Source organism: Phalacrocorax aristotelis, chromosome 1 (assembly GCF_949628215.1).
Source record: "Phalacrocorax aristotelis chromosome 1, bGulAri2.1, whole genome shotgun sequence".
Classification (NCBI taxonomy): Eukaryota; Metazoa; Chordata; class Aves; order Suliformes; family Phalacrocoracidae; genus Phalacrocorax; species Phalacrocorax aristotelis.
The window spans coordinates 103944382-103957473 of record NC_134276.1 but is presented as its reverse complement, the minus strand read 5'-3'; the positions used below and the strand labels follow the sequence as shown (position 1 = coordinate 103957473).

The window sequence follows — 13092 nt, the reverse complement described above, 5'->3', positions numbered from 1 at the left end:
ATTTCACTACTTCACTGACTTCCTGAGGATTTTGGATCAGTCTGATAGTATTACAAGCTGAAAATAATCCTTCCTGAAGTAGCAAACATTAACTTGCTGCAAGAGATGCCACTGCTGTATGCACTGCTGCATATACCATACTCCATTTTCATGCCATCGCCTTTCTGCATCTTTTATTGTCAACCCCTAGAGAGAGATGGAGCTCTGCAACATTTAATCACTCTAAGAATCCTTGTCAGACTTGCTGGCAACATATTCAAGATGTTTAATTTCTGCTTGCTTCACTGTTACACCTTCATACTTTTTATTATCTCTTTTTTGGGGAAAAAAGTCCCATGGCATCAATGAGCAGGATTAATGGCTCTTTGCGTACCAGAAAGGGCTCAGCCTGGAAAAAAAGCTGACTAATGAGGAATATGGCAGAGATTTCTAAAGCTATAGATGATGTGGAAAAAGTTAGTAGAGACTGAGTCTTCACAGTTCCTCCAATGTAAAAAGTTGATGGGTATCAAATGAAACCAGTGGGATCAAAATTCAGAATGAGCAAAAGCAGGTGGCACATCCCTGCCTGACTACCTGACCTTGGAGACTCCTTGCCAAAGGATGTCTGGATGCAAAAAGCTTACCTGGATTCAAGGGCACACTGGTCAGCCTCCTGAAGCAGAAGTCATTGGAGAGCTACTAAACCCACAGGATGGGACCCAGTTGCCTATAATGCCATCTGAGCTGCCCCAGGATTACCCACCATACTCCAGCTGCCCCTCCAGAAGGCCACAGCTCATCCAAAGCACCTGGGTCCTCTCGTACCCCCACGCAGATAGATGTCTTGGACCTTAGACATCTGAAGTGTTACTACTGACTACACGTGGACACCTGAATTGGCCTTGGGATCTTCCGAAGTGCCTTAGGATACTACATGATGAAACAGCACTATGTGCCTGTGTTTAGGAGCTGGGAGCGTGGAGGTCAAAGTATCGCAAATGTTTGTTCTATTCTTCTTCCCTAGATGTATGTCTTGTGGGTGCTGTTGGAGGCAGGACACTTGGGTGGATCCACAGGGGAGCCCTGAGGCATACCCTACCCTCCGTTGCCCTTTGTGGTCAACCTTTCCCAAGAGATCCCTCCTTCAGAATAGCGGCATTCTGAGTAGGATGCCGACCTCAGACACCTACTGGGCTCTGGGAGGAGGGGGGAGTAGTACCTTTAACTCTGATGTGCCAAAACAGGAGCTTAAGGGGAGATTTTATCATTTCAAATATTTTGCTTCAACTGGGAAAAGACAGAGGAGTAGAAAGCGGATTTTGTAGACCTAATCACAATTTAGATAAAAGTCCACTGATGTTTTTGCACCAAGGACCCAAGGATTAGTGGCAAACAGGCACTTCTGCCATTAAATGTATTTAGTAGACCTGGGGCATCCCAGGAAATATATCTACAACTGCACAAGACACTTCTCGCTGGGGGTGAGAGGATCAGCAGAAGGTGACTTATGGCCTCTTCAGTTGTCCCACCCCCACAGCAAATCTATGCCCCTGCCATTTCCTATGGAAAAGTGTCACCAAGCTTTACCTCCTGGGTGTTTTTCTATTTGATTTCATTGCAGTATTTTCATCTTTTGATACAAAATTCAAGACACATTTTGCAGTTTGTTCCTGACTGCAAAAAAAAAAAAAAACCAGCAAAGAAACCAAAACTTATCCTGTGTGACAGGGTGCGGCGCGGTGTGCAGCGGCACTCATAGGATGACAGGATAATGCAGGTGGGAAGGGTACCCAGTAAGGCCTCCGGTCTAACCCCCTGCCCCAAGCAGGGCCAGCTCTGAGATCAGACCAGGCTGCTCAGGGCTTCCTCCACACCGTTCCCGAAACCTGCCCAAGGATGGAGCCTGCACAAGCTCTATGGGCAACCCGTTCTCCCTTCCTGCGCATGAGGCGTATGCCCCCGAGGCTGTGTGCAGTCAGCATCACCCGTAACACCAGTGCCTGGAGGTGCACAGCCACAGAAACCATGGCTTCATTTTGAAGGTCACATGGAAAATATTTCACCGGTTACAATTATTCCCTGACCCACCATCATCCCCCGCCTCTTACTAAATTGATTGGAAACACAGAGCTGAAAGAAGAAAGCAAACTCGACACCACAGCATTAGTCTATTCCCAGCTGTACGTAACGGACAAAAAAATCCCTGCTGCCCAGACAGTCCATGTGGTTTTCCTGATCACTTTATTGCTCTGCCACAAGAAAGGATTCCTTACTACAGCTAATTACTTCTTTACGTGAACAGAAAGGAAACATTGTCCAGACTAATGGCTACACAGCCTTCTGCAGGCCTTTCACCGGTACCACAGGCTTGCTGCGTGACCTTGTGTGTACTCCTCCGCTTGCCTTTGTTGGTCAAGCTTAAAATGGGAACAGTTTACCCAGGCCCTAAGGCTGCTATAAGATTTCATTATTGCAAAAAGCTACTCAAGTTCATGCCCACGTACGACGCAGAGGTACTACGCGTTATTAACAGGATGCGGCCAAAGGAAAAGAGAAACAGAGGAAGCAATTTTTCAAAGGCTTTGTTTCCCCTCAACTCCCCCTAGAATAATGCAGAGCTGCAGCACGCTTCCAAAGTGTTGGACTGGGTTCATTCAGTAATACTGACATGCTGACAGTCTTCAATCAACATGCATGACAGCTCTTGAAACTGAAAGGATTAAAAAAAGAAGTCTAGTGTTTTACGGAAGTACCTCAGCAACTGTTGAGAATAAAAAGAAAAGAGAGCAAGTTGCAGAGAAGCTGAAGACACCGTGAGGGGGGACACGAGCTGTGGGGAGTGGCAGCACTGTTTGCTGTCTCCATGGTTATCTGGCCACATTTAAAATAGCCACACGCGAGGAGCAGGGTCACATTCTTGCTGTGTTATTTGCAGAGACAATAGCCTCAGAAACAAAATATTTCCTGTGTTGTCCTGAAGCCAGTGCAAGCAAAGCAGGTCTGCTAGACAAGACAACAAAAAAACAACTGACTGGTAAAAGCAGAGTTAAGAAAAGCCCTTCCCAGACCCCAGTGCTACAGGATCCCTGTGCTCTCCCTATGAGACTGCTGCTTCTTCTACTGCAGGCAAGGCCAAGGGGCTGTGCAAGGTTCTTCTCACAGCTCCGGCAGTCACACCTTGTTTTCTAATAAACCAGTTCCCTACTGTCCACCAGCCCACCTTTTAGGGACAATCTGCCAGGATCCATGCGCGTAACCAAAGTGCCTGTACACGACTAGTTCTAGTTCCCCTGAAGAAAAGTGGTGGAAGTCAGGGTCTCACCCCCAGGCCTGGGAAGCTCCAGGCTGCACAAAACACCAACCGTGGGGTGCGCTCCTTACATTTGGACTAAAATTCAGCACCCTAAAGGGAGGGCATTTGGCCAAACAACCAGCCACAGAGAGACCGGAGAGCTCTTCCAATGTAATCGGAATTCTTCTGAAATTTGCTACATTTCTCCTCTCTTTTCAAAAAGTGCACTTAAGGTTCCTTGTGACCAGCATATAAAAAGAAACAGGCATGACTGGTTATGGACGTAATAAGGAAAATGGCAACTCTCACTTCTGCAAAACATGAGCTGAGCCTTACCCAAGGGCTCTTTCCTAAATTAGAGTGACCGGTAGGTGAGAACACAAGAACTACTCCATAGCATTATGCTAATCCCCCTACACGCCTTCTGTGTAAGGCTCATATATATGATAAACGAGCTACATAACATCATGCCTTGCATTAAAAATTCACGTTATTGCAGTAGGACAGGCTCTTTAAGCAGCTTCATATACAATCTGAAAGCTGAAGTAAGTTGCTGAAAAGACTGCAGTAGCTAGTAAAGACTAAACTGTGGGGGAGATGAACATGTGAACACATCTAAAGAAAGGTGGCATTGAAAACAGAAGTTCATGCTTGTTCTCTGCACACAAACCACCATTAGCATGCTTTGCACTCACGTTTCAGTAGAGGTTGATGCATTTGCAGAGATTTGGGAAACAGCGTTGCTAGTTACAGAGTGGAACGTGCCATTTTAAAGTTAGTGGTCCCATTAAAGGAAAGCTTCATTTTGTGCCAAGGTGCACATCAAATAAAAACACTGTGGGCAAATACTTGCATCTAGCATTTGATCTTCCTCTGTGTCTCGTTTTCCACCCACCCTCTAACAGGCAAGGCTCCAGGCTGAGACCTCCCACTGGGGAAATAAATAAAAATGAAGTATTGGTAGGAGAAAAGAGGGGCCAACAAGCTTGCCCCAGCCTCGCACATGGGACAGGTTGAAGCTCAGCATGTGCTGGCCAATGGAGCCATTATTTACCCCAGAACTCAGACCTCACCAAAAACCACAGCAGAGACAGGCTGAACACATTCTGAGGGAGCATCTGCACATGATACAGGGCTCACACCACTAAGGATCGAAACCTTACTGTTAAAGAGACTCCCTACAGGCTATTAAAGCCAGGACAGTGACCCTAAGAGCTTCACCTACTGTAGGACTTGCTTCCTTGCTTGCCTCTGCTGAGAGAGGCACCTGTCCTGGAGCACACACGTACACGTACCACTCTTTTGTATTTTTTTTCCAGTATTTTATTTCTGACAGGCATTTACAACGTTCCATTCATAGAACTAAAAACATAAAAATAGACCTTCTTTCAGCTTATAAAAGAAATATATAAGAACCTTTGACATAGACATGTCATGACATTATGTACAAGAACAACGGTACCTTCCCAGTACCAGCCTTCCAGTATTTCAGCGCTGACTGTATTCTGCTGGGTACAGCATCGGACAGCTAAAACCTCCGCTTCTCTAGTATGCTGGGACACAACTGACAGGTGGATGATATAAAACAACGATGTGATAATACAAAGGGTATAGAAACCTTTCTAAAGCTTTTACGAAAAAGAAATCAGAAGATAGCAAAAAGTTAATAGAGAAAGCTTTCATAAGATCAAGTATAGTGCACCAGAAACCAGAAAGGGGGAGGGGGGCAAGGGGAGAATGCTAGCTGGGACACAAAGACAGTGATGGATTTTTCTGGGGGGAATAACTTTTGTTATGCTTTAAAATATAGTCAGAGTGGATTTTATAAAATATAATCCTAAAGCTATTATAAAATTTCAGGTTTTCAAAGTACCTACTGATGTGTCAAACATCAACAGATACCAACAAAAAAAAAAAAAAAAAAAGACAATTTCATATAATCTTCCTTTTTTCCTATAGGTGACACCGAAATGGGAAAAGCTATATAAATCTTAAAAAAAAGTGCTATTTTGTGTTTCGTATTTGTAAGTCTACTTAAAAAACACAAGACTTCAGTCGCATTTTACCCTGTTTTAGATGTTTAAATAAAAGATTTCAAATGTTAAGGAGGTTTGCTTGTGTAGAACTTGTTCATACTCTATTGCAGTGGAAAAGCTTTTATAAAGGAATTAAAATACACTAGTTTCACCCACAATAGGAGAGTGGATGAGGTCAGTTTTTTGGCCATGAATTCCCTGTCCCCTAAGCCCAAACTCTGCCAGAAAGAGTGGACCAAACAGACCTGTGATGTTGCTACACTAGCTGCAGCGAGGTTACACTGTGGGTCAGTTTGGTCCACTACAATTCAGTCACGTAATTTTATTTTATTCTTTTTATTATCTAACTAAACTCCAGTCTCAAACATATACAATAATCCTCTTCCTGAAGAAAGTTATACCTAAATAAGAGTTTCCAGTTCATATTTTAATATAAAACCACCATTCCTAACCCTCGGCAAAAAGCTAGCCTCATATCCTAGACGTGGAGCTACGCTAACACTGTAAAACTCTTATCCCTTTGTGCCCCTGCATCTCAGGTAAAATACAAAAAATATTTCTTCAAGTGTTAAATTTGGATCTCTTTTAAGAGAGTTTGGCATCTTTATAATATTATGTAAAACTAGAGCTTCCAACATTGACATTAAATTAGACCAGCCACAGACCAAGAGGACTTAACACAACATAAATCCCAAACCTCTCCTCACACATTCCTAAAATACATGTATATTCTCTTACATTTAAAGAGGGAAAAAGTAATAAGAATACTGCAACTGTACACATTTAAAAAGGCAGTTTCCTCATTAAGGAGATGAACCTACGACTGTTGTTTTACGGCTATAAAACCCTCTGTTCGTTGTGCTATGGTTTAAGCTAGTTTGCTGCACGTAGGTTAAGACATCCAGAGTAATCTGTTTTCCAGTGATGATATTCTCCCCGTACTTAATTTCAGCCCCTGATTATTTTAGAATAAATAAAATAGTGTGAAAGCCCTTGGTAAAGTAAGACAGGACCTTAAGCTTATTCCGTTCCAGGTTTTGAGCGTTTTACAGTTGCCTAAAGTGTGGCCGCATGGCTTCGGACCAATTCAGCTGCCGAAATGGTGTGTGCAAGTGTGCAATCTATCGGGACCGGCTCTCCACGGTGTGCGGGAGCAGGAGGGAGGGATGGAGGGCAGGACGGGGAGACCTACGCATCCAGGCGGGGAAGGGGACCGGTTTAGAGCTCCGTGTTCAGTTTCCTGCTGGGGACAAAGTCTTCACGCCTAACCCAGATGACCTCCTCACTGTGGCCCTCCACGTCGCCGTTGATGCCGGACAAGGCCACCTGCTTCTTCAGCTGGGTCATCCTGGAGGCATGCGTGTCCATGGCCGGGCGCCGGCGGTCTCCCCGGCACGGCTGGCTGCTCGTGATAGAGGCTGCCTGCAGCCGCTCCCGAAGGTCTCGGTCGGCCACGGCGCCCCTCATGGCCTCGCAGTACTCATCGTCATCGCTGAGGATGTCTGTTTCCTTGATGTCCTCCTGCTCCTCATATTGAGCAAGGTCAAACTGTTCCTCTACCCAGCGGTCAGTGTCCCCACTGTGCGTGGGCTGCTGGGGCTCTTTTTCAGGGCTGCTCGTGTAGACGGCATCTGAGTCAATGGTAAACCTGTTTCGGGCCAGCCGCCGCCTCCTCCTCCCAAGAGACTTGCTTGGGGCTGACACTGCGCACACACAAAGATAAAACCCCACAGGCTTTTTACACATGGTACAACTCTCTTTAAAAAGTTAGTCTTCCAGGGGCCCTTTATTTAACACCGCTAGGCACAAAGCAGGCAGACTCTCACGAATGACCTGGTCATTCGGCATCCTCCCTGCGGGCAAGTCACACTTCACTCAGCTCCTCAGCACAGGTCTCTCTCCAGCTGAAAAAGGAGTTTCTGCTACTCAGATCCACAGTTGGGATAATGGCCCATAATTACTGTTCCTCCTAAGCGGTAGGCAGCCAGCCAGCCAGCCAGCATAAAGTGCATCTGTTCAGCTCAGCTTCTCACACGCAGTGCCCTGCTGTCAGCACACCACGAAAAGCAGCTAGCTTTACACCTCAGTATGGGAAATTGCTTTGTCTGGGGTAAGAGCAACACTACAGGTTTTCAAGTAGCTACCTCGGTGCTGAAGATGCTGCAATTGTTGCATTATTTATGGGGAAGTAAGTTCCTGGTCTAGGCTCTGCTACTCCCTTCCCCACTCCCTCCCTACTGAGGGGAAAAAGAAAGAAAGAAAAAAAAAAACAGAACAACAACAACAAAAAAAAACCGCAAAAGAGAAAAACTTTCAGAAGTTCCTTACTCAGCATCAGCTGGTCTACTAGCTTTTGCAACTGGTCCAATTAGCAAATTCACATCTTCTGTGTTGGAACATCTTCATAAGAGGCTTGTGAGGCAAAGCAGGGGACGAATCCTGCAGCCAAAGGACCTGCAGGCATTCCAGTGCTTTACGTGCACACACACGTAGCTCCATCGCAAGCAGGTGAACTCCAAGGTTATAGTTTGTCCCCTTCCACTAAACAGCACCTTAGCGCTTCCAGTATGTATTTATTAAACTCTAGCAGCTTGGGGGCAGGGATTACATTTTCATATCCCTGAGCCTCAAAACATACATTAAGTACAACAGCTCAGCAGTTGCAAATTTTAACTGTAGTGAGAGGTCTGGACTCTAAGAAGAGACTTTAATCTCTGCAGAATTCATCATGCAAGTGCCCCAACAAGCCAAACTGAAAGAAGGTTTGGCATCTAGAGCAGATCAGCCCCACAGGCCAATTGAAGAACCACTGTAGTAAAACAGTTGCATTTTGGCCCTCCTTTGACTCTTCCTTACGATTTTAAGTGTCTGAGGCAGATGGCTAGTAACACCCCGAGTGAGAAGCCATGCTGCAAATGTTATTGGTCTGGCCTGCCCATTACAGAAGAGGAACAGAAAGCCTGGTTGTCTATATTGCTGGATCTAATGAGCAGAAAAAAAAAACCCAACCAATAAATAACAGACCAGAACAAAACACGCAGCGGTGCTGTGTACTTTTCAGTCGGAAGCGAATGTTTCTTCCCTCCGTCACCTAGTGTTCTGAAAATGAAAACATGTTTTTCCCTGGGATTTTCTCATTGCTTTTGCCTGAAGTTAACTGAAAAGGAAAATCCATAGTTTAGGACAGGCCATTACAAAAATAGTAGTATCAAGTGCATGCCTCTCAAAATGTGAGAGGTAGAAGCACGAGGCCTTTAGCAATAGAGCTGAAAAGGCCAAAATGGAGGACATACAAAGCTATCTCTTCAAACCAAGCCACTCTCTCAAGGAAGCTGATTTTTCTTGTGCATTTTAGTTTAAAAGTGCTAGGGTTAGCTCAAAATTCTGTACATGCTTTTAAGAAATATGCAGCAGGCTTCTGCTTTGTTCAGCTGAAACCCATTTCCGATTAAAGTGCACAGCCAATCGGTATTGACAGGAATCCCATTTCTTCCTTCCATGCCAGAAGGACTGCTCTGAAGCTGAGCCTTGAGTGTAAAGCAAGGTAGATAGAGGCAATTTAAGGCTCTCAAGGAGGTGAAGCATGGAAAACCAGCAGTTTTTACATACACAGGAGAGAATGCTAATCCTAATATACAAGTAACAGACACCACCACAAGCCCTACAAAGGTGCTGGGGTTACTGGGATCTTGAAAGTCTGTAGCCCTACAGTACCTGCCCTGTTCATGGCTGGCCTTGCACCTTTTAGAGCACACAATCTTTTTCCACCAAAAGGAACATATTGCTGGGATGAGGGCAAACTTTCGGTTTTAAGAAGCTGTCTTCTGTGTTTATCCCGCAGAATCGAGTGCACTGCCTTCAGAAAGTCCTTCCTGTGTTCTGGTGAACTGAAAAATAGGCAAGAGTGCATAAGGCAGAGTTATCTCTTGGGAACTGCTGAAAACACACTGTGAGATAAATAATGACCAGTTCTGTAATTTACAACAGGGCGAACCAACTGGCATGCACGTCCCCCAGGGAACACTCAATTTAACACAGTACTTTCAAAGCAAAGCTAAATCTATAGTCATTGCAATGGACACCCAAGGAAACAAATACACTCTTCACTAACAAAATATTTAGCCATTCACCCCTCTTGAGACTTCCTTTTCCTCCAATACCAAACAGGCACTTAGTTTTGTCCAATACACATCAAGCTGACCTATGGTGGCTAATTAAATCTATTTGTCTCCTGTAAACACACACCAAGCAGCAGTCCTGCAACTCTCTCCTACCTAGCAGTAGGAACTGACTTGGTATCAGCTCTGTTGGACCCTGGTGAACTTGTGTACCAAGTTCTTATTTGAACTCTAAAACGCATCAGGGCAACCACCCCAATGAAGATGGACAAGTTTTACTTAAGGAAAGAGCAATGCCCTAAGAGCAGAGGTTGGAACTTGGTGGCATGAAAGGTACCGGCTGAACACAACACATTAGCAGCTACCTAACATAAAGATCCAATGCTGGAGTTCAACTGGATGTCAATTTGTGAAAGGAAAATTGTAACAAGGATATTCCTATAAAGGTGCAAGGCCGATCAAATATATGCCTTTACTGTAATATATTTTACAACCTTCTGCCTGCCAGTAGTAAGGTTTTAACACCCTCTCCCCACTTCCCCTACTGGCTGCTCCCAGATTGTCTTATAGGAAAGACAGAGGCAAGCTGGGATCCAGAGATGCAGCCGCCACTGCAAATAGGGAAACACACTTACCTACAGCAAAGGTGAAACGTTCTTTCTGGCCTGCCTTCAGACTCAGATTTAACATGGACAATCTCACATACAGAATTCGTCTCTGCATCTAAAGTGAAAAGTAAGCAGAACCGCATACAACAGTTTCTCATATTTAACCTCAATTAGAGTATTTATTCCATAATCCTGACAAAATGGTTTAAGACCATCCAGGATAACACGTAATACACGGCAAATAGCACTAACTCAAGGCTGAAAGGCAGCAGTGGGCAAGTGCCACTAATGAAACAACTCTTAAACTTGCCAAAATCTAGGAGTATTTTATATGCACTCACTAAGTCCCATAAAAATATGAAAGAAAAAAAAAAAAAGCACCAAAACCCAACCCAGATTTTCAGGTATTCCACAGAGTATTGTCACATTTTACAGCTACCTCCTATGTTCTTTCTACTTTCAATTATGCATTAGAAAGGGAGCAAATGGTTTAAAATTTTGAAATTTTTAATACTGTAAGCTTCACATGAAGCCATCAACCACAGGAACAAAAATTCACTAGCTCTGCTGTCCCACAGCTGCAAGATTGCTTTCTAGTCTCCAGAAGAGGAACAGAGTGAACCAGAGCCAGCAACAACTTCGCCCTGTTTCTCCAGAACCCCACCTGACTTCAGAAAAGTACTGACAAGCTGGAAATACAAAACTGGAGCTTCTGCCCCTTCATCTCTCTCCAGGGCTATTATGGATGCTGAGGTTGTGGGTTCCCTTTTCAGGCCCCAGATACTGCGTGCACACATACTAAGGACAAAGACTGGTCAGTGAATGCCCCCAGGCCAAACGCATGCAGTGGGAACATTACCTGCACTTGCCAATGCTCGAACCTGCAGTGCTTCTAAAGGTATCATGTGGCGAAAGCGGAATGGATCCCAGTCTTCATAAATTGAAGCTCTATGTGATCCTCCCTGGAAGAATTTCAAAATACCGTTAGGAAATGAGACACCTTGGAATAGCCAGAGACAAAAGCCTCCTGTGCTTTGCACTGAGGATGTCCAGCTAGACACTTGTTGCAGTTCTTATTTTCTCACTACAACATATCAGTAACGGGTGTCACTGAAGTGCCTATCTATGAACATCTTGCTATAATCTAGACAAAAACAACCATTAGGCCAATCAACTCTTATCAATGCCTTCAAAAGTCATTTGAGATCAGTGCTGCATCCTCTCCTCCAAGTGCACACATGCTCACAAAGATGCGTTAGTTTTGCTTTAGTCACTCCGAAGTTACCTTGTGGCCGGCTGACTTTCACCATACAAGCATTTCAAATCACACTTTGGTTTCTGTCATATGGAGGAATCAAAAAGTTTTCTTTAAAAAGTTTTCTGTAATACTATAAACTATGTTCCCTATTGTAGCAAGGCATGTGCTTACTGCCAAACTTAGCTTTAACTTTTAATCCCAAACTCCAGTAGAATCCCGATGCATGCTGTAGGCACACCTAATTTAGCTGAGAGCAGCCAGCACTTGCTCAGTGGCCTGCCACAGCCAGAACTGAAGTGAGGGCGGTGTGTTTCACTGAGAAGGTTGACAAACATCAGCTCTCACATTTGATTCACATACTCTGACCAGGGAGTCAAACACAAGAGAGATGTTCAAGGTGATACCTTGCTTCATGAAAGTCCACTCCACAGCATGGAGTGGATGTGGCAGGCAACGTGGATGACTAGTCCAGCAGAGAGTAAAGGAAAAACTACATGAATGCTTGCAGACTGCTGCGCCCAGGCTGAACAGCAGGCCACTCAGCATTACCCAAAGCCTCAGCTGTGTGGCAGAAAACAAGGATCACATATGGAAAAGCACACTCTAGCGCCACAGCTTTATGGAAAGCAAGTCTTGATCGTAGCACCACAAATGCACACAGTATCACTGAAATAGTCCATGCAACTTACAAGTTTCTTCTTCTGTTTGGAACCATCCTTGTATACAAGGACCACAGCAGTTTTGAACACTGGAGGAGAAAGTTAGAAACAAAATCCATGTAGTCAGTAACATTCCGAATGGGTCTTCTCTATGCCCAAGCGCACAGACCTTTCAACTCCTCAGGCAGCCCTCACCCGAGTCAGGGAGGGAAGGCAGGAGCAAACCTACCAGCCCTCTTGCATATTCTTCCCAAAAAACCCAAGCTCAACAGCTTTTGCCACGGAAAACCAGGTTACTTCAAAGTCACTTGAAACTTAAGAGTTTAAGTTACCAGTTATTGCAACAACTATTCAAACAGCAACAGTTCTACATAAAAATTTAGAAAACTTTAATCCCCCTGGCTAAGTTCACCTCAGACAAATAAGCAGCATCCAGCTACAGGCAGCCACTCAGCAGATGAGACTGCACTTGGACAGAATCTGAACCCCTCCCAGCTGGGACAGTGATCTAGATTGAATTAAAAAGTGAGCACCACTGGCAGGTGGGGGTGTAATTCAGTTCCCCTTTTGCCAAATAACATCCACGTGGAGCTGGAATTTGTCTTTCAAGAACCCAGTTTTCCCTGTGAACTCTTTCTTCAGGCCTCAAGTGCACCCTTTATTTTCACATTTAATTGCATGGACACAATTTTGGACATTTTATAAAACCAATTTTTGGAGTAATTAAGAGCTGCTGCACATTCCTAGCAGCTTTCATGAGGCCACTCAGCTTCAGGGTATGACCAGGTGCTTTTCCAGCTTACAGGAAAGCAGTCAATTTTTATACGCTCTTCCAGAGCAAAGCTAAAAGAGTCTTCATTCATTATCTGGTATTTAAAAAATCCCCCAAAATAGAAATCACTGGCTTCCTAACCAGCATCACTTTCTGGCCACAACAAGGAAGAAGCCTGTTGCATGTAAAGAAATTTAAGAACAATAAAGAACTTAGCACACTCTGCATTACTTGATAACATTCTAAAAGTAAAAACGATGTGATTTAGCCAATATAAGCAATCATGTGCCTTTCCAAGGGACTGTACTTCAATGCAGTGGAAAGACCTTGAGATCTATGCCAACAGCAGTTTCAACTTCCAGTTTGG

The 13092-nt window shown here is 44.4% G+C and overlaps 1 protein-coding gene across 9 annotated transcripts in view; it reads right to left on the bottom strand.

Moving 5' to 3' along the window:
- Window positions 1–4574: 4574 nt before the first annotated feature.
- TIAM1 (TIAM Rac1 associated GEF 1) overlaps window positions 4575–13092 on the bottom strand; it is a 194957-nt gene continuing 186439 nt past the window's right edge. For 8 of the 9 annotated variants that reach the window (XM_075101147.1, XM_075101100.1, XM_075101108.1 and 5 more), the window contains 5 exons: window positions 11984–12042; window positions 10896–10998; window positions 10064–10151; window positions 9025–9197; window positions 4575–7013 (listed from right to left, as the gene is read on the bottom strand). In XM_075101147.1, the coding sequence (XP_074957248.1) occupies window positions 6529–7013; window positions 9025–9197; window positions 10064–10151; window positions 10896–10998; window positions 11984–12042 (908 nt within the window). In that variant the 3' untranslated portion in view covers window positions 4575–6528. Of the gene's footprint in view, window positions 7014–7638; window positions 9198–10063; window positions 10152–10895; window positions 10999–11983; window positions 12043–13092 lie in introns of all 9 variants that reach the window. The other variant, XR_012661949.1, reaches the window with a different exon arrangement.